This window comes from Rhipicephalus microplus, chromosome X (genome assembly GCF_043290135.1).
Source record: "Rhipicephalus microplus isolate Deutch F79 chromosome X, USDA_Rmic, whole genome shotgun sequence".
Classification (NCBI taxonomy): Eukaryota; Metazoa; Arthropoda; class Arachnida; order Ixodida; family Ixodidae; genus Rhipicephalus; species Rhipicephalus microplus.
This window is the reverse complement of record NC_134710.1, coordinates 78,137,490-78,162,323: the sequence shown is the minus strand read 5'-3', so window position 1 is coordinate 78,162,323 and position 24,834 is coordinate 78,137,490. Positions and strand designations below refer to the sequence as shown.

Genomic DNA, 24,834 nt, shown 5'->3' with positions numbered 1-24,834 from the left:
AGCGTACAATCGCGTTTATATTGGCTATGATGCGCTACCCGTGTCTGACATGAAAATATGAATTACATTTGATCGTTCGAGCGATGCGCCTGCTTTCCATTGTCGGCGAGAATTGTCGAGCGGGTGCCGCTAAATCAGACACGAACGCAAAAAAAAAAACAAAAAAAAAACGCGAGTAGTCGCTACATTGACGCGGTGGTGCGTCATGACGAAGCGCTCTGAACTAAGAGTATTGGTTCTGCTCGGCGGGCCATTGTACCTGGCTTCTAGTGGAAGAACGACCAAAAAGGGTTAGGTATGCGCATTGCTAGATAGACGAAGTACTTTACACTCTAGTGAAACGCGCGAATATCATGCGCAGTGAGCTTCGCTGCGGGAATCGGTGTCTAACACGCGCAAGCCGTGCAGTCCCCTCATTGGCGCCCTCCAAGACAGGCACTCGGCAGTAGTTGGCGTCCGACAGGTGCCCCTCAGTTGCCTCTTGGCTGTCGCTGCGGCAGAAACGTCATCGACGGTGCCCTGATCAAGGCGACCGCACAGGCGCCGCAGCCTCTTCGCTGGGAGAGAGTTTACGCGGAATCTGTCCCTTGCCACCACTTCATTGAGGGTCTGCAAAGAGCGAGGGTGCCCGGGAAACGTGACCTGATAAGAGACGTCGTCTGCTGTGCCCCTCCGCGGATAGCGCAGCTTAATAAAGCCGCCGCTCAGCTTCCCGGGCCGACGTGGTCGCGTGCTCGCATCATCTCCTTTCTGCGCTGCCATGCCTTCACCGCGGAGGAGCTTTTTCGTTAGGAGCCTCCTGCGTCAGGTGAGCACCCGGGCGTGCGAGCCAACTCTTCTCGATTCTTTAAGCCAGAGCTGTGTTGATGCTCGCGCAGAGCGACAAGCTCGTTTCACGCTTGCGCGCACTCAATGCACCCAGTAGGGGTCTGCAGGTGCTTACTTCCTGCTAACGGTGACGTATTCATGAGGCTTACTAAGCACATGGATTCGAATTGCATCCATTAGCTCTAAACAAAGCCACTAGTTCTAGGAGACAATATAGCAAAGCAACGATAAGCAGCACCCGTCCTGTTTTTTCACTTCTGTCTTTTGTGAATATACGTGTTGTTTAGGCATATAGTATAATTACCTGATTCACCAGGTTTTGTGCATGAACGTTGTGTTAGAACGAATATTACACGGGAATTTGTTGCATTCTACATCTCTCTCTCTTTCGGGGAAGAAAAGGGTTCAAGCCATAATTGATGAAATGAGCCAGCTGAAATTGTGCAGGGGATTGCCCTGTAATAGCATATTCAGAAATATGAAGTAAATGGACTGCTGAAAAGGCTCGCCTATGGCATAAGGCGCTTTTGGCTTCCATGTGGCTATGTTGCAAATTGTGGACAGATTACCATCAAGAACACATAGTCTTGATTGATTTATTGATTTGTGGGGTTTAACGTCCCAAAACCACTATATGATTATGAGAGACGCCGTAGTGGAGGGCTCCGGAAATTTAGACCTCCTGGGGTTCTTTAACGTGCACCCAAATCTGAGTACACGGGCCTACAATATTTCCGCCTCCATCGGAAATGCAGCCGCCACAGCCGGGATTTGATCCCGCAACCTGTGGGTCAGCAGCCGAGTACCTTAGCCACTAGACCACCGTGGCGGGGCAGAACACATAGTCTGTACTGTAGTTTAGTGTTGTTGAGGAAGACCTTTTAAGTTATGTTCTGCTAATCGATGAGCAACAAGGGATTCTGCACCGGCGATAATAAATAAAAAACTTGGGAAGGAAAGTAATCCATTTACTATGATCGTTAAATTATAATCTGGGCTCTTCTGTGCCAAAACCAAGATCATTTTATGCGGCATGCCATAGTAGGGGACTCAATAGGATTTTTTACTCCACAAAATTTTTCAATACCGTGACCCTAAAGAAGCATGGCATGGCCACCCAATTTGTAGTTTTCAGGCAAAACTAGAAGCAGAGGGTTTAATATGTCTTTACAAATATAAAAAGGGCACTGTAAAAGAAAATATTTTGGTGCAAAACACGCCTTTGAAGTCGCCGGCTGTAAATCGCACCCACCGCCATTTTGCCATGGCGCCAGTCACGTCAGGTGCTGCAAGGAGCGGTGCTGTCGTCTTCTATCACCATTTCAGCCAAATTGTTCGATTTCAGTGCTAAGGAGCTGAAAGATGGAGTATCTCGATTTGACGCGTAGCTGACCAACAATATCGTTCACCGGAATGCAGACGCGTGCACAGCCAGCTGCTTGTTACGTCACGGCTGGCAAGTGCGCAAGTGCTGGCCGACTCTCAAGCCACTCGCGTGTTTGTAAATATATTCAATAACAAATGAAGGGCTCGACCGAATGCGCTAAAATTTACCAGCCTAATTTCGAATGTCCTGAATTCTTTAATTTTTTTCATTTATTTACCCTAAGGGCGCAACTTAAGCATTACATATGAAGGAGCATAACAATTCATGTGAAAATAAAAAAAAAGTATTAGAAAGAAATAAGGGTAAAAAAAGAAAACATTGAACAAAAAATAGAAATCGCTAGTAGGTAAGTACACTGCTTCTCAACCGACATCAACGTACTGCATTTCCTTCGTTGTACAAGAAATAAACGCACATTGTTTGTCTTGCATATACAGGCATCGTGACAACGTGGTTAAGATACAATTTTTGTGTTAAATATAATTGCTAGTAGTTATAGACTAAGATGTACCTTTAGCAAACACCTAATTTAAAGCGTTTTTAATACTTCGTAGTCAGCTATCTCAGCTATGTTACTGGGGAAACGATTTCATTCTGAGATAGCTAGATGTAAGCGTGAAAACTGTAATAGGTTAGTGCGTGCAAAAGGATGCTAAACCTTAAATTTGTGATTGATACGTGGAAAAATTATTTTGGCGGGTACGATGTGCTCTTAATTAAGTACTTGGTTGATGAAAAAGCTGATGAAGAAAGGCTAATAGGCATATTTTTCTTCTTGTCTGCAAGGGGGTGAAACCTAGTTGATACTTTATTTTTGTGATGCTTAATTGCTGCGCATAATTACCAGTACTGAAACGCGCTGCCTTGTTTTGCAAAGATACCAATTTGTTAATGAGATACATGTAGGGTGGGTTACATATAGAAGAGGTGTACTCAAGCTTCGGCCGGAGTATGGTAGTGTATGCAAGAAGTTAAGTACTACTGTCAGCCTGACAAAGCGTACAAAGGAAAAAGCCGAGTGAAACCCATATAACACAGGTTATGATCGAAAATTGCGCGTCATGGCCACTTTAATCAAAGTAATCAGTGAGTTTGCATTTCGGTTCACGCCTAATCGAAAGCATAGCCACGCTACGCCCTACATACATTCATGCATCTATAAGCTGCCTCCGTGGTTGAAGGTGAAAGCATGTGCCCAGTCAGCAAAATAGAGTGTTGTATTAGCTCGTGTGAATCCACCTTTCTTTTTTTTTTCATTGCTGTGCTGCCATCTGCCGCTTTGGTAGGGGGGAGGAGCAAGTTTTGCGGGGTGAACCACGGGATAACTGGCCTCGCCAGAACAAAAAACATCTGTCATGAAAGTCTTGCGGAGACCCCTACCACACTGCTCGCGACTTTAACACCTGGGGAATGTCGCTACACGGTAAGACAGATTGTGGGCGGTGGTGTTTTTCACGGATAAAGGCTTAGAGTGCGCAAGGCGTGCTGCATGAATGTGTCCTTCACAGGTTGATTGAGACTCAGAAATGTGCCTATGTGCTCCTTTTTGTGTCATCCCTTTAGAGAGCTTCCTCCTCCTTTGCAATAATTCATAGATTCTGAAGTAGCTCCTCAAGTAAAAAACGAGAAGGAAAATAAAAAAGCTCCTAGCAAAACGCATTCATTTTGTGCGTACGTGCTGTTGAAATGACTCGTACGCAATAACTTTTTTTTTTTAACCAGACCTTAGAACAGACTCAGCTTTCACAGGAACAGTCACTGGCCGAGCTCCAAGTCACCCTGTACTTCCCTTCTAAGATGTGCTCATTACATTGAAACGTTCTGCACTGCTTGTGCTTGAGCAGCGGTATCTGCTGATTGCCGGCCTTATCAACTGGAGGGCCGCAGTGTAGAAAGACTGGTTCTATTCTAAGCTGGCTATGTGTCATTGTAATATATATACAAAGAGAAAAGCATGACATAAAAAATAATGGTCAAGTATTAACGCCGTCTTTTTCTCTATTTTGTGCTGCCTTTATTTTACCTGTTCTTGTGTATATTTACGTACACCAATAGTTTTTTCGACTTCTCGTGTTAATATAAATTTTCGATGTTACTTAAAAACAGGAAAAGTGGTTGTGTGGTTACTTAAATAAATAATTCGCAATAGGTAGGTGGACAGGTACGAAGACTTATTGAGGTTCTGAAGGCGTCATCCGCCACTTTTCTTTGAGCGAGGACTGATCCCACGTTGAAAAAGGAAAAGCCAAGACTCACCGTTGCGTCGTGGGCCTTCTGGTCTGTCTGGAGTTGTTCGAACCAGTCATGGCACTTGATCAGTGAATAAAAATAGTCTTGCGAGGTAGCAAAGTGTTTCGAAACTTTCTAGGTGCCAATTTTTAGACAGCGGAGCTGTGTATGCCGAGTGCCGGTCCTAATCTGTGAACAAAACACTATCATCATTATTAGCCAGCCGGTGCTCTCTTTGTCCTCGATACAGAACACCGATGAGCCCGGCGCACGATTTTGATAACTTTGAAAAGTGAGAAAACGAGTACTGAAAGTCAAAGAAAACATTCTCGGCGAAAAGAAAAATTTCTTGACGAGGTTGGATACGGACCTGCGTGCCCACTATTTGAGGGCGAGTATTGTAATTGTTCTGCTATTTAGGCGCGCTAGCGGAACATGAAATAGCTTTGTATAGTATAGGTAGTGGGTGGAGAGGGAAGCTTATAGACACGAAAATGGAAATAGAGAGAAAGAAAAAGACAGAAAGAAAGTGAAAAAAGAGCAAAAATATTAGAAAATTATGGAATACGACGCGAGAAATAGACAAAAGATGGGAAGAAAAAAGAAAGAAAGAACTATAAAACAGAGAGCAAACGAGAGATGACGACTGCGAAAAAAAAAATTAACTTAAAATAAGGAAGGCCGCCAGTTCCGCTGTTTCTTCAAACGCGGCACCACTGTTGTGAAGCTGTCCAAAGATTTTTTTTTAGTTTACTTTACTAAGAAAAAACAAAGCTCGCTTGGAAGTATACTCGCGTTGTTCAAAAATGCGCAATAGTTTTCAAGTCACTTTGCGATGGTTCCTACGAGCTCTTGTCGAGCCTTTTTAGTTATAAAGGCAACATCACAGTCAGAAAAAGCAAGGTGTTGTTCTATGTGCGTTTGCTTGTTTATTTTTGGTACTGATAATGTATGCTGCACCCCAAATGAGCTGTCTGAGGGCAAACAAGTACGAGGTTGATAAAGAAAACCGTACTTCCGGCGATGTGATAGATGAGCTGTCTCCAGTTTATTGTATCCGAATTTCGGGGATATAAAACTCGGTGATGAAACGATACTCCACTTTTTTGTGGGAGTAAAAATGACACCACGCATGCTTCAAGTTACACTGCACTCTACCACTGCATGAACGTACAAAACATTGCTAGACAGCATTTTTTTTTTGTTTTCACGAGTTAAGATCATGTACTATAAAAATTACGCATGTTTAGCGGTCAATGCACTATGATCTTAGCTTATTGAAGCAACCGGTTCTGACTTTACCTTTCACAGTTTTTTTTTCATTCTTATAGGTGCATAGACACCACGTAAATTATATATATTCTACCGCCTCTACCAAAAAATGACTCGTGTATCGTAAGCATCCTCAGGTTCGGGTTATATTGCACGCATAACGGTGAAGAATCCGTGAAAAACGAGTGCAAAAAAGATTTGTCGCAGGCTGTGGTTGCCTTCTTTTTTTTTCTCGTCCATACGAGCACGGCAAAAGCCAACCAAGCAAGGAAGAATAGCACGGGGCAAAGAAGTGCGTCTTGCGAGATTCATGACCTTGAATGCTCTTTTTTTTTTTTTTGCTTCGACCACGCAGCTTTCTTTAGGCGTTATCCCGAGTGCACGCGGTAAAGCGCGTGGGAGCTTGTGGCAGCCTCTCGTGGTGGTCATGGTAACTACGCTGCTCATGCTGTTCGATTCACTCAATGGCGTGAAATTTGAGCATATGGCGTGATCACATGGGTATGTGACATCATTTGTAGAAAGAAGAGGGAACGATTTAGAGCTTACTTGAGAATTAATTGTGAATTACAGGTCGCGTATGATACTATACTATGCACTCCTAACGAAAGTTAGTAAAAAGGCGAATAGGTAGTAACTGCAGCAGGTACCACCTTTCTTGGAACGTTACTACCCTTTTGCTACCTGTTTACTACCTGCGTTAGTAAACAGTTACTAGCTGCAACCGTTACAAACTTTTTTGTGACCTGTTTACTACCTACGTTAGTAAACAGTAACTGGAATGAAAGAGGTAGCAACTGCAGCCATTACTACCTTTCTGGCCCTGTTAATACCATTTTGCTACCCGGCTGTTGACTATCTGATTCAAAATAGTGTGTGATTCCTGTTCTAATAATTTATGAGAGGAATTGTCTCGACGTACATCATTAAACAGAAAAATGACGCAGAAGATATCTATAGATCAAGAGAATACATTTTCTTTTAAATTACGCAACCGAGATATGTAAACGTCTTTCTCATATTGTCGAAATGGAGAAGTACAAGTTAGCGAACCATAAGCAAGCGCTACACGCATTGTAATGGACAATTACAACAAACTCAGTAAATTGCAGCAAATATTAACAAGATCGGCGGATCGAAATACCCAGACGGCCACAATTAGCCCTGATGATGGTCACAATTATACCTCTGCAGCGTCTCCAAATATTATCATTGTTTTGGCGCGTCAAGCCCTAAAAACAAATATTACCTTTTAAACGCTCATATATTAGCCGTGTGAAGCATTCGGAAGCATTGAGAATAAGTTCTGTACCTTGTTTCAGCCACTGTACATAAAGTATTTTTGTGGCCATTTTACAATAAAGAAATGTGACATATATTCTTTTATGTAAGGCTGATTATAAGTCTTGTCCTACGTCACAAACACACGTATTCAGGTCGTATATTATAGTGCTATGTTGAAATTTCTTGTGATTCATCCTGAAACACAAGTGCTTCCCTGTGTCGGACATACCCCTGCTAAGTAGGGGTTAGATATACCCCATGCAGGCTTATTTCATACAACTTGCATGCGTAAAAAATAGCATGTCAGCGATATCCATTCTTCGCGTTTATGGCACACCATGCTCCCTTACCCGAAGTTGTCAAGTATTGAGACATCCATTGATTAACATTAGGAGTGGAGAAGTAATATGTTAAAATGAATGAACAAGGTAGTATCGGTTACTATTTTTCTTGAAACCTTTAAAAGTTACTATGCATGGGTGGTAACGGCTACGGTAGTAACAGTAAATTCTGGTAGTAATAGCAAAGGTAGTAACTCTTACCACCCTCGCCAATACTAACTGCACTTACTACCAGGGTTGTAACATAAGTGACAAACCGTTACTTCCCCCAAAGTTAGGAAGTACTGCCACCTTTTTTCTAAGAGTGTGTGGCTCTCGTGTTCTCAAGAGCCCTGACTACTGACCAGCAGTGCATTCTGCCTCCACTAAAAAGTGTTGCAGGGCCCCTTTAGAATAACGGCCTGAGTAATAATTTGTAGGAGTGGGTAACATTTTTTTCGCAGTGTTTGTCGCTGAGTACAGTAAGCACCTTCACTGGCGCTCCCAATCGAAGAAGTTGTGAGTTTTCTCTGTCACTGATGTTTAAAAGTTCCTTCACATGCCGTTTTAACCGACGCCATTTGGTGCTGAAAGTACACTCTTAGTCAAATCCGGGCTATGTAAGGTGATCACCGCTTCTATGCGGCTCAGTAGCAGTGTCCCAGAGAAACCGGCCCAGCCAAAGTCGCCTTCAGAAAAGCCGGGGATTACAGGTCAATTTTTTTCCTGGCAAGATACGGCCTGCGGTTAGGCGTGACATTTCCGTATAGGCGGCCCGGCCCTGACACGGTGGCAGAAAAAAAAAAAAACATTACTTCACGATTTTAGAGCAGTTTCTCCCAAATAATGCGGTGAATCATATGACTGCAGGTAATTGAAGAACCATATGTAGCACAATGATTTACATCTGCGAGATTAACATGCAAAGCATACATAGCCCTGGAATCGAACTCGGGACTGCATGCACGTGAGGCAGATGTCTTACCCATTGCATCAAAGCACCACGACATGAAGGCTAGTCTTTTTGCGGGGTATATATCTACAATTGGCTTTTTGCAAACCGTCGGGGAAACCTTGAACTGTTTTTGTGCCAAATGCATGTATTTTATCAGCGAATAGTTTGTAGGGCTTCATGAACTCGAGACAACCAAGGTGAGCGCTTTCGGTACGGACTTCGGTTCGTGGTGCGCCGTTCCTCAAGAATGATTAACGTGTGTTTGTGCTTCATTTTAAGTGCTTCCCCGTGAACCGTGGTGGGTGTTACGCCCACCGGATTCGTGGACATGGCTGTGTTCGGCTGTCGAAACGTATACGTATGTTTCTCGCACTAGCATGTGCTGTGAGGACTTTGGCCTGATTTGTGTAGGGAGGTACATGCGTGTCAGTGACAGCAGCTTGTTTTCAGTTGTTTGAAGACAATGTACTTTCGCAGATAAACTTTGCACGGGTAGTTTAGCATGCCTACATAGGTCAGTGTTTCAGTCAAGCTGTCGCGCATGCCCTGGTACTCTTTTACTTAGTACATGACACAATGTCATACCTCGACAACTGATAAGTGGAAAATTGTTTGTACTCTTTTATGGAAATCAAAAGAGTAACACTGAGACTGCACATACCAGTGTTTGCGAAAATGCAGGGAGATGTATAATAACGGCAACAAAGTGTGCCGTAAGGCACTGTAAAAATTTTCGGTCCCAGACCATCTTGTAAAAAAACGACCATCGGGATGAAACAGCGGGATGAAACGGCGACGCACAAATGCCACCGCATGCCGACAACGGTGAACGCGATGCCGGCACCGGGCACCGAGCTGGCGAGGCGGCGGCAGGGGGGGGGGGAGTTTTTTTCTCGCGCTTGCGCTTGTCGCTGAGCGGTTTTGCGTAAGTTGATGCCGGCTCCTGGCGCCAGGCTGGCGCGACAGTGGCGGCGGCTCTCCCCCTTCTTTTTTCCCTTTTTTCTTCTTGCGCCAGCTCTTCCGGCTATAGGCGTTACTTCTGCGCCACGCGGCTGTCACGGGTATTTTTTATTGCTGGTCTTCCTATAGACAAGATTTTTATCAATACGCAGGAGCGCACCGCTTATATGCCATTCGTTATCCAGCACATGACTAAAAGTGTATAGCGTTCGTTTCAGGACCATACCAGCGCGACACAGCTCCAGGCTGAAAACGCTGGCAACTTTGTATAGTGTCCTCAAAACTCTGCCTTTGTCTCAAAGTGGTAAGTTTTGCAGGATAGTTTCTCTTACAGAAAATTGTCAAACGCTTTTTAAACGGGAATTCAGTCTTAAGCCCGTGAGTTGCGTGTAATAAATATCAGAACTTTCGGAAACTATAGTCCTATTTGTGCCAATAATGAAAACACCGATAGGCGTTCAGTTGCGTTATCAATATTCTCTTCTGAGAGCTAGCTCTGCCGATTCCTTATTTGTAGTCCTCACGCTGGCCCTTCGAAACTTATTTGTACACATTTAAAATATTTATAGTTGAATGGGTTGAACGCTCCAAAACCACGTGCATTAAACATATTCATGGACTAAACTGTGTGGTTCTTACGTATTTGCACATGATATATTGTTTCAGCTAAGCCCAATAACTTTTGCCACCGCTCAAAATTGACTGCAATCCTAAAAGAAGTCCCAGCTTTGCCGCAAAGGTGAAGCTATGAACGCAATAGAAACAATTTCAAAGATCACGCGCTGATTGTAAAGAAGATCGAAACGTGCCCCGCGTTTCTCGCGCACAAATTACACACGAAACGTACGCACAGGTACTGATACACGCGAATAAGCGTCTCATTTGTTACTTCCCTGAGTCTTAAAAGCGCGCGCTTTTCGCGAACGGAGACTGCAATGATTGCAGCGACCTTTGCTCACCCGGTAACTACTGCAAATTTGTTTCACGTAAAGCCCGAGCCCAGCCAAGGCGTAAGATCCTCAGCTCCTCACCCCGCGAGATAAGAGCGCATGACGGAGCGTCGCTCCCCTTCTCTAAGCTGCGCAAAGTACGCGTAGATGATTAGAGTGGGCGCCGCTTCGTGATGTGGTGACGTGCGCTTATTGCGCCATTTTTCTGCTGATCATGAAAGCACAGCAGCGGTAAGTGGCAGGTATAAATAGCTTGCCGTTTGACTGGTGAAGAATGTTCTCTGGGGTGGCTCAGTGGTTAACCCCTCGCTTTCACTACGCAGAGGTCCCACGTTCGATTTTGCGCGCCGGAGTGCTTTTTTTCTGGATTTTTTTTCTTGCGTTTTCATATATATAGTTGCGTATACATATACGGTTCATGACATTGACGTCGACGCCGACGCCAGCGTCTAAGTCTAGCCGAGGGTGTCTACATAATTGCTATCGCAATAAAAGCTGAGCAGCAGCCTTAGTACACCGCACGGGAGTTAGAAATACCGCATTCCTTGCACAAACGCCACATGAACCTTTATGTGCAATATCGGAAAAAATAAACAAAACAAGTGAGTGGACAACTTTATTCACTTTCTGCAGGTTACCAGGCTTGGTTCTTGAAAAAAAAGTACGAACTTGTCCTAATGTGAAACTGAAGTGTTCGTTCGAAATTAAAAGGTCGGACAAAACAAGCAGAATTTTGCAAATAACAAACGGTAGATGCTGAAGGCTATACACTATAAGCACATTAATGCTATGGCGGCCGTGCATTGCAGGCCCTAAAAAACCAGGTGCGTATGACTCTACGTGCCATGCCATGCTCGCTACAATGGAGCGACGTTATAACGATCGCCGTAGTCACATTCTCTTGGTGAGCTGCTGCTGTGCTTGATTGTTGCGCGACGCATAAACAGCGACCATTATCTGCGGCAGACCCACCATATTTCGTCAAGATATTGCAGAAATGTCACTTATTTAAAATATTGACGCTGCCTTATGGATCGACAAGTTCTCTGTATTACGACACAGATGTCGCGTGCGTTGCAGGCTTGAGAATGAAGCGTAAAATGTGTCTGTATGTATTTGTTGGGCAGAAAGTAACGAATAACATAAAAAAATGCCCAATGACATAAAATTGACAAACGCATGTAATTGACAAAAGCACGGTTACGGTAGTGCAGAACAGCTATATCTTGCCTGAAGCAGTTGGTGATTTTCAGTATTAGTTATTAATGAACCCGAATGACCCTGAGAGTGGGTGTACTCAGCTGAGTTGTAGGAAACTGCTCGCAAAACGTTACTGCAGACAAATTCTAGGGTGAACTTCAAATATTACTTTGCTACTAAAACTGGCAAGATTAACTTGTAGACATCGAGACATTCTCTTTTGTGGTGTTTCCTCGAACCCCTTGTACGGCCTCTCCAACACACTGCGCCTCGGTGTCAAAACAAAAGTGACAGCCTGTCCATAGCACTGCTGAATCGGTGCTGCATAGTCGTTCGGAAAACTCTACAGATATGGAAATGCAGGGCTCACAGGTCATTTTTAATGTCAAAGATATTTTTGGAAAGTTCTTAAAATATTGTGCAATGTCACCAGAAATGGCTTTTCGGACCGGTCGTTCTTGTCGTGCGGCTCAAATTGCTACGCGGGATCCCACAGTAATGGCAAATAGCTTCTTGCTCAGAGCATGGACAGGTATTTTAGGCACAGGCCTCGAATCTAGTCACTCCATAAGTTTGGGCTGTCATGTGAACACAAAATAAGTTGTTGTGTCTCTCCAGAAGTGTGGTTTTACGACGATTCAAGACGGCAACGAGATATTAGGGACGATGGTGGTCTGCGCTTTAAGCAAGCACCGATCATTCAACTGTGAGACGGCGTGGATACTTTGTGAAGCGAGTAGCATATACATTAGCGACACATGCCCACAGCGCGGTGTCGTAGGAGCTCTCAAAAGAGGATTTGCTTATCGTTCACATTTGCTGAGCGTCAGTGACCTCGCTGTATACGCATATAATACGCTAGATTGCCGCAGGTTGCACTGGTGCTTGCTTTTACTTCGAATTTATTTGCCCTTCAACGTGGACGCAAGAGAAACTGTAGAGCGACACGTGAGCCCGTGCCATGAGGCTGCTTTTAAGAAAACCAGTGCGCGTGGGGGTTCCTCGTCACGTGCAAGTTGCGTCAATCAGCGGGCTATATTCGCGCGGACATACTACAGGTGAGATAAGGCGATAAGTCGGCGGCACGAAAACACACCCTTGAACAGAAAGAATTCCTGCATGACCCCGCACAGATAACGAACGGTCCTTGCGACACCGGTGGCGCCACTGGCGCAAGCCCCTTGAATGAAGGGAGGCATCGGGCTCACGTTCGGGCACTGCGCTCCTCCACTTCCCAGTTGCCCCTCGAATGCGCGCTGCCGATACGTTGTCAGCGAAGTCGCGTGCCCTGGGCAGGCCGGCTACTAGATAACGGAGCCTTCCTTGCCTTCGGTGCATGTCCCCACTTCCTTTCTTTTCTTTTCATTTATTATTGCTGCGTGGTAGCACCTACGACGGCACATCCTCGGTACAGTCGACCGTTTGTCGTGTTAATGCTGGGCAGTGGTGGTGTAGCCATAATTCTTTATTTGAGAGGGGAGATATCAATCATACTTTGTGTGTTCGTGCACGTGTTTGCATGCGTGCGCTTGTATGTACACAGGTAAAATTGAAAATTTTTGGAAATGGGTGGCGAGGGGGGAGAGTGCCTTCCTAAGCTACGCCAGTGCTGCCAAGTAGCAATGTCGACAGGGCGTACGACGAGAGCGGTTACTGATCTAATTCAATAATAAAATTGTAGTCTAGCGGTGCGAGAAGGGACAAAGAGAAAACATGAAGCTCAATGGCAGGGAGTTCGACCACTCGAGCTTCAGATTTGCCACCCAGAACCTGGGATAAGGAAGTGCATTAGGATCACTCTTCGTCTTTGGATATTAAAAGGGAATGGAATATCAGAAAAAAATAAAAGTGAGCGCATTGAAGCCTGGTGAACAAACTTTAAAGAACTTTAAAAGACGCAGTGAAATTGGAGAATGTGCAAGTGATCTCTAAAACCCCTCCACATTTGCAGCTACCTCCTAAATATTCGAGCTGTTAGGCGAAAAAACTGATAGGCGAAAAGGAATGGTATTTCCTTTTTGTAGTAAGTTTTAACTTCCCACCTTTTCATTTATTCTGCCCTTAAATAAGATCTTTGATACAGGGAAATATACAGAATTTTGTTTGCGTGAAAATCATCACCCTGTAGTTTCTGCGAGACTAGGAGGCTTAAACATTATAACCTTTTCTCGCGCTAACTTACGAAATCAACTGAACACAGTTCAGGAAGATGTATAAAGCACATCAGCGCAAACTATCAGCTGTTTGATTGAACAAGGTAAATATACATTGAACACACGCATGCGCAGTGATGCATATATGATACCAATGCCATCTACCTTCGTTCATTAGCTTAGTTTCCTTTATCTGAGCGCTAACGACGGACAACGTACGCATGCACACGTGGCCCCTGCTGCCGTTTTTAGAGCGTATAGAATTAGTTTGATGCCCTTTTTCGTCTGCTTGCTCGACCTCGGCCCAATTTCGGTTTCTTCAAATACAGGAATGCATGAGCACCAGCTGAATAAACCTAAATTGTATATATATATATATATATATATATATATATATATATATATATATATATATATGTATATTATGTTACCCCTTAGACCACCCTCCGTGGTGGTCTAGTGACTAAAGTACTCTGCCGCTCACCGCAGGTAGTGTTATCGAATTCCGGTTGCAGCGGCTGCGTTTTCGATGGAGGCGAAAATGTTGTAGGCCCGTGTTTTCAGATTTCGGTGAGGATTAAGAAACCCCAGGTGATGGTAATTTCAAGAGCACTCCACTACGGCGTCTCTCATAATCATATGATGGTTTTGGGACGTTAATTAAACCGCACATATCAATCAATCAATCAATCGTTCAATCAGTCAATCAATCCGTTTTAAACAGCTCGTAGTATGTGTTTTGTGCGTCTTTTTTGCTGAGTTGGCTTCTATTTTGTAAGTTCGTGAAAGAAAAGTGGACCGTGTTTGACCGAATAGCCCATTGTAAAGTTTCTCTTTGGATATAGACCGTTTGCAGGAGCGGAACAAACAAGTCACGCTGTCTGTGTTTTATTTTTGTATGAAAAAACAAGCTTAAGCCGCAGCAGAAAAAGTCGGAGAAATGCTTGTAATCATGAAGGCCATTCGAGTGAATGCCGACAGTCTTATCGTCCCTTGTTTCTTATCATGTGTAGTCTTATGCGTTGCCTGTTCCTGTTGTCACTGGATTTCTTTGGTGGGTGTGTTTCAGGCTAACCTTCCAGGATGTGCTACGTTGATTGTGTTCGTAAGTTTTTTTTTTCGTCCGAAACGACGCTTTCGTGTAGCCATATGTTGGGCCGTATGCGTTGCTGCTACGCCTCGCCTTCAAATCCTGTAGCCACCGGTATTCCCGCTGTGCTCACTGCACGTGCATCGACATGTCGTTTCCTTTCCTGGCCGTGTAGAGATTGTGCTCTTTCAGGCGTGAATCATTGGTGGAGGTAGTGGCGGTCGTCGAGGGCGCGCTCGGTTTCGCATGTTGCAATTCCTGGCGTCACACAGGATGACGTCAGCTCGCGATAGCAGCAATGCGCTCGCTTGCACCGCACGGACTGTCATCGCCTGGAAACTTGTACCGGGAGTAGTTGTGACCGCCGTGCCAGCGCCATATCTTGCTCTGCTCAAGAGCGCCCTCGTGAGAGTTCGTGCTATTGCAGCTGTAAGTAGAGATTGTGATCTTTGTGTTTAGTTGCGAGCGCAGATCTGTTTTTGTTGTGAGGCGCGTGAACGACTGCGGCACTTTTAGAGTCCTTTGTTACGCGTCAGCTCTTGCTCGATCAGACGCGCTGCTCGGCCTACTGTAACAGTGGTGCTTTACAAGCAGCACTTCCCTCTTGGCAATTTCCACGGAGCAGTGTCGTTTCGTTTTTCTTTTTGGTATTTGGGCACTGATATAAGTATTGTGCGGCCATATTTGCGTGTAGGCGTAGACTTTAGTGCGTTGTGTTTGCACCAATCTCACAGTCACGCTGTAATGAAAAATACCCCCCTCCCTTCTTTTTGCCTTATTTCTTTGTTTTCCTCCAGCGCTGAAAATGCCACTCATCGCCAGATCTCGTTTCATAAGCGTGTGAAATTTCATCATTCTCTTTATGGCATCCTGTTTACTGCTGCTGCTGCTCTTATACATTGATATGCATAAGATGCAGCTCCTGTTCGCTGGATTATATAAGGGACACTAAAATTGGTCTTGTATATCTCTAAACAAGTGCATACATTTTGACCAACATATTATTGGTTTGCAACAAAAGCAGAATCTCGAACTTGCTGAATTTTGCTGCCACTGCCGGGTGGCATGAAACAAATCGAAAAAAAATTACGAGAAGGTTTACGAAATAAAAAGAACAAAAGTGGCTTCTGATCATTTATTTCGCCGTTTTTTTTCTTCAAGGAACAGACACAGTGGTGTAGGTTTCGCTTACGAAACCATGGTTTAGCTTCACTGGAGGCAAGCGGGCTGTTGTTCTATACTGCGGCTGCCTGCCAACATGAACACAAAATCTATCTTCAAAGTGAAATAATGGGCAAGTGTGAAATAATGGGCAGGGTTGCGTAAGCTTCATTTCTCTTTATTGTGTTTTTTTCTAGCGCTTGTGAACAGCCCATACCAGTGATAGCATATGGGTGAAACCCGGCTCATGAAAAACTTAAGGATTTCTTTTTGTATTCAGTTAGTCAGCATGAAAGTGATTTATGTTGTAATTTACTTTTAAATGTTGCCTGTGCTACGTCAACGCGAATGTGGCAGGCAGGTTTTGGCATTCTTCATTGCCAGGCTGCATCGACAAATGCCCCGTTAAAGAACGCTTCCGTTTTTGCTCTCTGTTTCATACTGTATATCAGAAGACAATGATTCTTTTTCGAGCAATTATTCTGCATGTTCTTTCTCTCGGCGTCTGCTAAGTTTCAAGGTTACCCAAGGTTGACTTTACAATGACTGACTTGCTTCATTTGATGTCAAACATTTGATAAGTCATGTCATCGCTGTTTTTAACTTCTAGAAACAATAACAATAATGATGTTTCGGGATGTTTACAAGGACACCATTAGTTGTGACTCTGTAGTACATAGCTGGATATTGTTTAAGTGTTGGCAGTGCACTCAATCATAGTTCAAACAGCTTACAAGTTGAAAAAAAAATGGACGTGGGTTCAGACTATATTTATGGGCGCCCCGTAAGGATCCTGACTGTGTCGCCTTTGTTCTCTGCTGCAGCACATGAGAATGTCGACCGACACAACCCTGGTGGAAAAGTTCGAAGGCTGCCTAGTGGGCGCGCTGGTGGGCGACTGCATGGGCGCCCCCTTCGAAACAGATTTCACGGGAAGTCATTTTCCAAACCAGCAGACCTTCTTCCAAAACCTGCTGAAACACACCGTAGTGCCTGGTCCCAGTGCTGGCCGCAACTTTCGCCCTTCTAAGGGTAAGTTACGTCTAACTAGTAGTATTGTACTTAATTTCATCAACTGCAGACTTCAGCTAGAGTGCGTGAAGAATAAAACAAAGAAAAATAGGATAGTGTACAGCCACAGTGCCGAGCAGTGAAAAACAATTCGTAAGGAAATCGGATTAAAAGAAGGAGGTGGGGAACGTTGAAGAATTTCTAAAAGAACGGTTACAGTGAAGGCACAAGAGCGCAGGACGGGCGCAGACTTTCTCAAATACATTTCATATAGCCGTTAAAAACGTATAAAAGTGCACGCCCAAAATTTCCCCAAAGAAATTACTAGTTAACGTTAGAGCACTATAGCTATTAGCTCATCACGGTGATTGTGAAACATGGCCAAAGCGTAATACAGCATTTTCTGCGTTATAGCAGTAGGTACCCATTTCAACAAAAACTCTGAAATTCCTGTCATGTTCTGCAGCCTTTTTCATTTGGTGAGTAATTTATGGTCAGTGCTCCTACGATTCGCCAACATCTCTATGCCGACCAAGCGAACGAAAGCGAGTAACGCTCATGACCTTTTTATGTGGTGCATACTCTCCACAAAATGAAATATCGCAGCCCGTTCGTAAAACAGTGCAATGCTTTCGTTTTACAGTTCATCCAGGCCGCGGCGAGTACCACTACACCGACGACACAGCGATGACGATGTGCTTGGCCAAGTCATTACTTACCAAGCGCCGCTTCGATGCCTTTGATGTGGCGAAGAGGTGACTTTCTTTTGTCATTTATAGATTAAACACAGGACCAAGATGTTGCTTTTGCACCTTTCAGAAACGCAATCTTCGCGTACCAGCTACTTTCAAAAGTTATTTACGTGGTGGCTTCGTAATCGACGCTTCAAGCGGTTCCTGAACACGCTGTTTCCATCCGGGCACGTTGCATACATGACTATGCCGAGTAGACTCCAAAATCTCTTATAATTCAGGACTTCGGAGTACAACATAAGGCCTCGCTTTTTGTAGTGTAGTGGGCGCCAAGTGTTTGTGTTACTTGAATATACTTGTTGTCCTGAATATACAACGCACTCTAGCCTGCCTAGTGAAAACACAGACAACTTTCTGTTAACATTTTTGCATTCCATACCTCTACTGTACTTGCTTGCAGCCCGTCTAAATAAGACTCAGCTCGGCGTCCCGGTGTGCAACTTAGTCGTTCGCGGTATTATTTGGTACTAAAAGACCACATACGAATGACCTGTCGTCTGTTTCAGATTCACAACTGAGTATTTCGAGAACGAGGCACTTGTCGGCGAGTACGGAAACGCCGTTCGCGACGTGTTTCGCAAGCTGAAAAACAACAACTACGAGGATCCATACAGGCCTGGCCAGGAACAGTTTGGCGGACGAGGCTCGTATGGAAACGGCGCTGCAATGCGCGTGGCACCAGTGGCTTTGTTCTTCATGGATGACTTGGAGAAGATGGTCGAGGTGAGCTACCTGCAGGCGTGTCACTCTTCTCACCTTGCGTGCACGCATAAACAGCCCGTGCATGCAGAACAATGCTGTCTTTCACTCAGTCGAATTTAAGCAACCCTCATGTCATTATGAGCTCACAGTCCTCTTCATTTTCCTAGGAAACGACCACCTCGAATGCGCGGATGTTTTACGTTTTGACCTGACTTGTGCGCATGATTGACATGAACTACCGTGGTCTATCTTCCTCATACCCCCTCTAAATCTGTATGATAAATTACTGTAGAAGATATAGTTACCCTCCGGGTGGTTTCTTTTCCACCCCCTCTGCGTTGTCCTCTCGACAGCAGATACAGCTGTTATCGAGTGCTGCACGCATGTGGTTTGTAAATATGAAGAGAGATATGCGCGTATACAAAGTACACTTAAATAATGCGCAGCTGAAAAGAAAGCTCATCTCGGTACGGGGTTCCCCCCTTTTGCGAGTCCGCTGTGCGCAGCACCCTTGTGATGCTGTACGCGCACTTGGAGAGGGGATGGTATACCGGGGGGTGTAGACGAAGGGGAAGCCCCCCCGGGTCAGACATGTGCCAGACATTGTATGGGTGAAACTGACTTAACCGATTCTTCAGGCTCAGCTGAGCCTATGCCGGCAGGAGTGCTCTCCCTAATGCACGCTCCGAAGAGTTGCGCAACAAGACTGGACGACACTGTCAGAAACCGTCCTGCGTCCCTCCTTTCCCATGTGCCACAAAGTCAAAGAGCTTTCCCATGTGCCACAGATTTAGAAGCTATCACATTTAACTATACATGCAGCTTTAAGACACCATAGCATTTCGAAGATACGCTGGGTGTTCTTCTTTAATCTTGTCAATTATTCTTGTTTAATCACTGTTTTGGTTACCAAGTTTGTTCTACAACTTTACTGTGACATATAAATACGGACGTTGTGAAACTGCTATGGGTTAATCTTCAGAAGAAGAGGAACTCATTACGATTTCTGACTAAGGATCAACGGCAGAAGTAACAGTCGTTATTTTTTCGGCAATGGTAAAGTAATGCGTTAATTTTTTTTCATGGGTAACGTGTTCCTTTTGCATTAGCGTAATAGGTAACGTACTTAGTAACATTTTTTTCAGTATCGCATACAACACTGATGAGGATGTTATTTACCTGTACTCCTTCGCCGTTTTTTTTTCTCATAGTGTCCCAAATGAATCTACACCAGTTCATTACAGACACTACTCCAAAAAATAACCATCACTTTCTTTCTACTGCAATGAGATGAGCACTCAGTTAAGCGTGTGGCAAAGGTTTACGCAAATTTAATCAACCTGTTGTCAATTACAGGTGGCGAGAAACCAGGCGAAGATCACGCACAGCAACAAAATCGGCTACAACGCGGCCATTATGCAGTGCATGGCCGTGTATCTTGCACTGAACAGTGATCCAAAGACGCCGCTAGACTCTATGGTCTACTTAGACCACCTCATAGCTCTCACGGACAAGCTTGAAGAGGCCGTTGACGGATTCAAGTAAGCGAAGTATATTTGCCTGTAACGCCACTTGCAGCGTTTCTTGGTTGCAGAGAATCCTAAACATTCATCTCGACGCCAGTTTTTGTATAACGTCTCGAAAACATTTTCTTTCTTTCTTTCTTTCTTTCTTTTTTGTTTCTTTCTTTCTTTATTACTTTTTTAAGAACAATTACAAAATTGTCTAAGGAGGCACGGCAAAAGGCAAACATTGCCTGACGGGGCCGTGCCACCCATACATCAGTAGCAGCAGAAAGACATTCACAAATATAAAAGGGTACTTGTAAATCGAATACTACACCTTTGATCAATATTACGCAGTCATATAGCAAGAAAGAAAAGAAAATATAAGTACAATTTTACAAAAAAATGCACGCACTACTCTCGAGCAGAAAAAGAAAATCGCATTATACTCATCTACACACACAAAAAAAAAAAAAAACTTCGGACCACTTGTAGGGCTCGCAATCCACACGTGGGGAAAGAAAAAAAAATCAACAATACATAACATTCATACAGAACCATAGTATTCTTTTGTTTGCATTGGACAATTTTGTAGTTGTTCTTAGTTTTGGGACGTTAAACCCCACAAATCAATTAGTTGTTCTTAGTAAACTAATAAAGAAAGAAAATACGCCACTTCCTGCGCGTCATGCCAGCACCGAAAACGTACCACGTCTCTTTCCGCGGGACCATTGCAACCACTGCCATGCCCGTCCACTCCCTTTGAATTTGTGCGCATAGACTTATACGGACCTCTTCCGCTTACGCCAGCCGGTCACCATTGGATTGTTACTGTCGTGGACCACCTTACTCGCTACGCGGAGACGGCAGCTTTTCCGTCTGGTGCTACCTCTGAAGTCAGATTTTTTCCTTCGCGCCATTGTTTTACGACATGGTGCACCACGTGTGTTTCTTAGTGACCGTGGCAAGACATTTCTTTCACATGTCCTTGCTGAAGTCTTACAGGCCTCTAACACCATCCACAAGACCACATCAGCGTATAACCCAGAAACTAATGGTCTGACTGAGCGTTTTCACCGAACTTTGTCCGACATGATCTCTATGTACGTGCAACCGGATCACAAAACCTGGGACACAATACTTCCTTTCGTCACGTTCGCATATAACACTGCCATACAGCGTACGACGAATTTCAGCCCTTTTTTTCTTGTGTATGGCTGTGTACCGACTTTTGTTCTGGACACCACCTTTTTGTCCACATCTTCCAATCCATCTTCATCTCTCCCGGAAGAGTTCGGCACTCGCGTCACCTGCTGCCATGAAATCGCCCGCGCCAACACTGCTACCATTCAGGACAAGAGAAAAATTGACATTGATGCAAAGCGTTGAGTTGTTTTGCTCGGACCAGGCGACGAAGTCCTTTTATGGACACCTGTTCGTGCACCTGGGCTCTGCGAAAAATTCCTTCACCGACATCTCGGTCCATACACTGTCCTGGAACGAACACTTGAAGTCAACTATCGCGTTGCTCTTGTCAACGCGGCACCTGATCGTCATCGCCGCCTCACCGAGATCACCCACGTCTCTCGACTGAATCCATATATTCGGCGTTCCAACCCTTTCTAACTTGCTGCCATCTTTCGCGAAGGGGGAAAATAGTGTGAGCGCTGACTATGTACTTCATCTTCATCTGTATGGCCAAGAACGGATATCTAAAACCCATTACCCTTCTTTTTCATGTGTGTGTTTTACCCATAGTGTCACACACTTCGGGTGAGGCCCCGCTGATCTAACATCGACGTGCGGCAGACTCAAAGGCTCCCACTTTACGCTTCGGCCTGCGACGCCTGAAGGGCTCGAAGTGGCACATCTCAAATTTATTTGCAGGTCGGTCAACCCGTACAGGATTGCACGTGTAGTGATGTATGGGCCTTAACCGACGTACTCATAAAGCAGACACGGACGTTGGATTAAACACAAACAAGCATTTAATTAAAACAAGGGCAATAGACAGAAGATTACAAAAATTAAGAGGAAAGAAGAAAAGTTCGCGCGATGGAAAAGAACAGCTAAAAACAAGCTATTCTCCGAAAGAACACCACAACAGGTACAGACAAAACACAAATATGTGGAATGTTATTAAAGTAACATGATGAAACAACAGGAGATACGAATAAAATTTACGAGAAAAAGTTCAGGCTCGCGCTTCTGAACGTCTACATGCGATGCAGAACACACAACTACAATTACTGAAAGGCTGGGTATATTAAAATAACAGTTGAAGAAAAAGCCCCAATAAAAAGTTGCATACAGACCAGGCCAGCTCTTGGTACACGTAGGGGAGTTGACGGGGTGCCGCTGAAGATCTCACCAGCTTAGTATAGACGACGAGGGTGCCCGGTAATGCAGCCGTCTCAATACGTTGCGCGCGTACCTCCATGATCATCGCCTACGCGAGCCTCGCGACACCTACGACCGCGCTTTTCGCTGGTTGCACGTCAACTGCCCATTCCGACGCAGTCCAAACTTTTTCGCGGCGTACGCGTGCTCCCGTCCCATCTGGAGGTCATTTCCTTTTTCTAGAACACATGTGTGCCCCTTTCGGTCTAGGTGTAAGGAAGACGCGGCAGTGCCGCCGCTGGGTTGTTAGTCCCCGGATGTCGTCTTCCCAACACAAAAGCGCCCTTCTTTGAACGATTGGGCACGTAAGCGAGACGAGAACTGCCATAGTTTGTAACACACGGTTTGCATTCAAAGTCTTGTAAACTACTGAAATTAAAGCACTTTTTGAAGTCGCACATTTTCTACCCCTCTTCTTGTACTTTTGTTCTTCTCCATTATTTTTCTTTTTCGTCTCTCTATATATGCCCCTCCCCAAATCTCCCAGTGTAGGGTAGCCCAACAATGTTTTTCTCGTTAGCCTTCCTGCCTTACAGTTTTATTGCTTCAACTGTCCGTGAGAACTTCCGGGCGGCTGTATAGTTATCATGTATAGAGCAGGAGTTAGTTTAATACATGTGTACATGACGGTGCATTCTATACACGCTGCAGGACATTACAGGACAATTATTACGTAAACGCTGAAATAGTGTGGGCGTTCACGTGCTTTTCTTCTGGTATTCTTTTCTACAGACCTTTGGTATTCAAGTTGATGCACATAAAGAAGATTTTATCCAATCCTGAGCTTGATCCTTCACCAGTTGAAGTGGCCAAAATGCTTGGAAACGACATCACAGCGCAAGGATCTGTGCCCACCGCAATCTACAGCTTTTTGAGATCACAAAGACCCTTGAAAGAATTCGAGGTAAGAATTCTTCAACTGGTGGCACTGTTGTTCTACCATGTTCTTTAAGGCACTGCCTTTCTTAGTGGGTCTTGACAGTAACGTAAAGTTGTCTCCATGGTTTCGGCCCCATACTTCCGCCAATTATACACTTGCAACTGCGGCATGGAACCGAACTGCCTGTGCCCCTTACGTGTAAGAGGAAGACAATGGGATTTGATTAAATAAAAGCAGAATGTCAGGATGTCACCTAGAAAGGCGTCTCGTTGTTTACCTTACACTGCGGAGGGAAAAGGGAAATAAGAGAGAAGGAGGGAAGAAAAGGTGGGGTGAATTCGCGCACGAGAGGCACCACTCAGTCGACAGAGTTCACGATGCCCGTGCAGTAACTTCAAGTGTATAATTAGCAGCTGATAGTGGCGTTACATACAGCCTTAACGCGGCGTCCTGTGGACTGTTCAATTAGCTAAGTATATGTAAACGTGTGCCTGCCCTTACTTAGCCATTGCTTCGGTGCAGAAGAATGATTAAAGGCTGTGCTAGTTGCTGCGGCACGATTACGAAGGTATTGTTTGAGGAACACGCGTGTTGTGCTTTAGGCTAGATGAGGCGCTACTTGAGTATAGACACTGGAATGCATCAACAGGGGGCGGGCAAGTAAGTCATAAGACCGCCATTGATGTTTTGACGAGAACACTTGCCTTCATCATGCTTGCCGAGTTTGCAAATTCAGTATATTTGATGCCTCCTGAGTAGTGAATGACTACAAACTACCACAAGGGTCCAGGGCTTGCATATAGCATGCTGTATGCGCTTTTTTGTGTGTATGTGTGCGTCTGATTCACAATATTTTAGTCATTGTGGTGGCTACAAAAAGTTCACTAGCTTGAATTCTTTGAGTTCCACAAAAACGCCGTCGTCACGGCATCCAAGAGGTCCAGCTTCATGCTATCCATCTTTTTTGAATCACGACGAGAAATAACGAGAAATGTGAACGTTCTAAAATATTACGTTAACGTGTATTGTGCGAGTCCGCCCTTTGACTGCGCAGGAAAATGTCTGGCTTTGGGGCGATAAGTTCCCTTTTGTGCCAATTTTTGTAACCTCATGTTCTCTTTTATTGTTTTTTTACGCAGCACGAGAGTTCATTCGTGCGCTGCCTGTACTTCGCGGTGGCGTGCGGCGGTGACGCAGACACCATCGCTTCCATGGCATGCAGCATATCAGGCGCCTTCCATGGCATATCGGCCATACCGAGCGTGCTGCAACGCCAGTGCCAGGCTGTCGACGAAGTGACGCGGATAGCAGACTGTTTAGAAGAAGCGGTGTCCAAGTGACGCTCACTGCACCGGCCCCGACCGCCACCACTTATTTTCGTATTGAACGCGCGTCGAGCAGCAAGCAGTTCTCCGCTTGGCGGCGGCCCGGGCGTTCCATGCCTGCCGTGCCGGCATAGTCGCTCTTCGCGAAGTTTGCTTTGATCTGGTTGTACAAAGGATGAACGGAGGAGTAACGAGTTTTATAACTGTGCTGTATTTTGTTGCTATCTGTACCCATATAAAGCATATGTGGATGCTTGGCCTTGCGCTGAGTAAACGAGTAGAAACGAATTTTTCTTCTGATGTTTTTTTTTTGTCAGCTACACCTCTGTTCTGCCGCGACTCGCGGTCACTGAGCGTGAGATCCGACGTTCAACAACGTTGGATCCAAACGAAGCAAAGTACATGTCACACAAAACCTCAAAGAAAGTCGATAATATTTCTAGTTCACAAAGTGCATAATCTCCCAATGT

General features: G+C 44.7%; 1 protein-coding gene across 3 annotated transcripts; it reads left to right on the top strand.

Moving 5' to 3' along the window:
- Nucleotides 1-652: 652 nt before the first annotated feature.
- Nucleotides 653-24,652, top strand: LOC119175995 (ADP-ribosylhydrolase ARH3). 3 transcript variants are annotated; one of them, XM_037427092.2, is made up of 7 exons: nucleotides 653-808; nucleotides 16,614-16,821; nucleotides 17,444-17,555; nucleotides 18,059-18,275; nucleotides 19,611-19,795; nucleotides 22,892-23,063; nucleotides 24,179-24,652. In XM_037427092.2, the coding sequence occupies exons 1-7, from the start codon at nucleotides 761-763 to the stop codon at nucleotides 24,377-24,379; spliced, it is 1,143 nt and encodes a 380-aa protein (XP_037282989.2). In that variant the 5' UTR covers nucleotides 653-760; the 3' UTR covers nucleotides 24,380-24,652. The 3 variants fall into 3 exon arrangements, with proteins under 3 accessions (XP_037282989.2, XP_075733290.1, XP_037282988.2); XM_075877175.1 differs by lacking the exon at nucleotides 653-808 and adding an exon at nucleotides 14,476-14,643; XM_037427091.2 differs by lacking the exon at nucleotides 653-808 and adding an exon at nucleotides 14,857-15,057.
- Nucleotides 24,653-24,834: the final 182 nt, after the last annotated feature.

Bases quoted from the DNA above. Each gene is read 5' to 3' on its own strand.
- LOC119175995 (XM_037427091.2), top strand. From the start codon at position 14,875: ATGTTGCAATTCCTGGCGTCACACAGGATGACGTCAGCTCGCGATAGC. The intron at 17,556-18,058 runs GTGACTTTCTTT...CGTCTGTTTCAG, and splicing joins GCCTTTGATGTGGCGAAGAG to ATTCACAACTGAGTATTTCG. The intron at 19,796-22,891 runs GTAAGCGAAGTA...TCTTTTCTACAG, and splicing joins GAGGCCGTTGACGGATTCAA to ACCTTTGGTATTCAAGTTGA.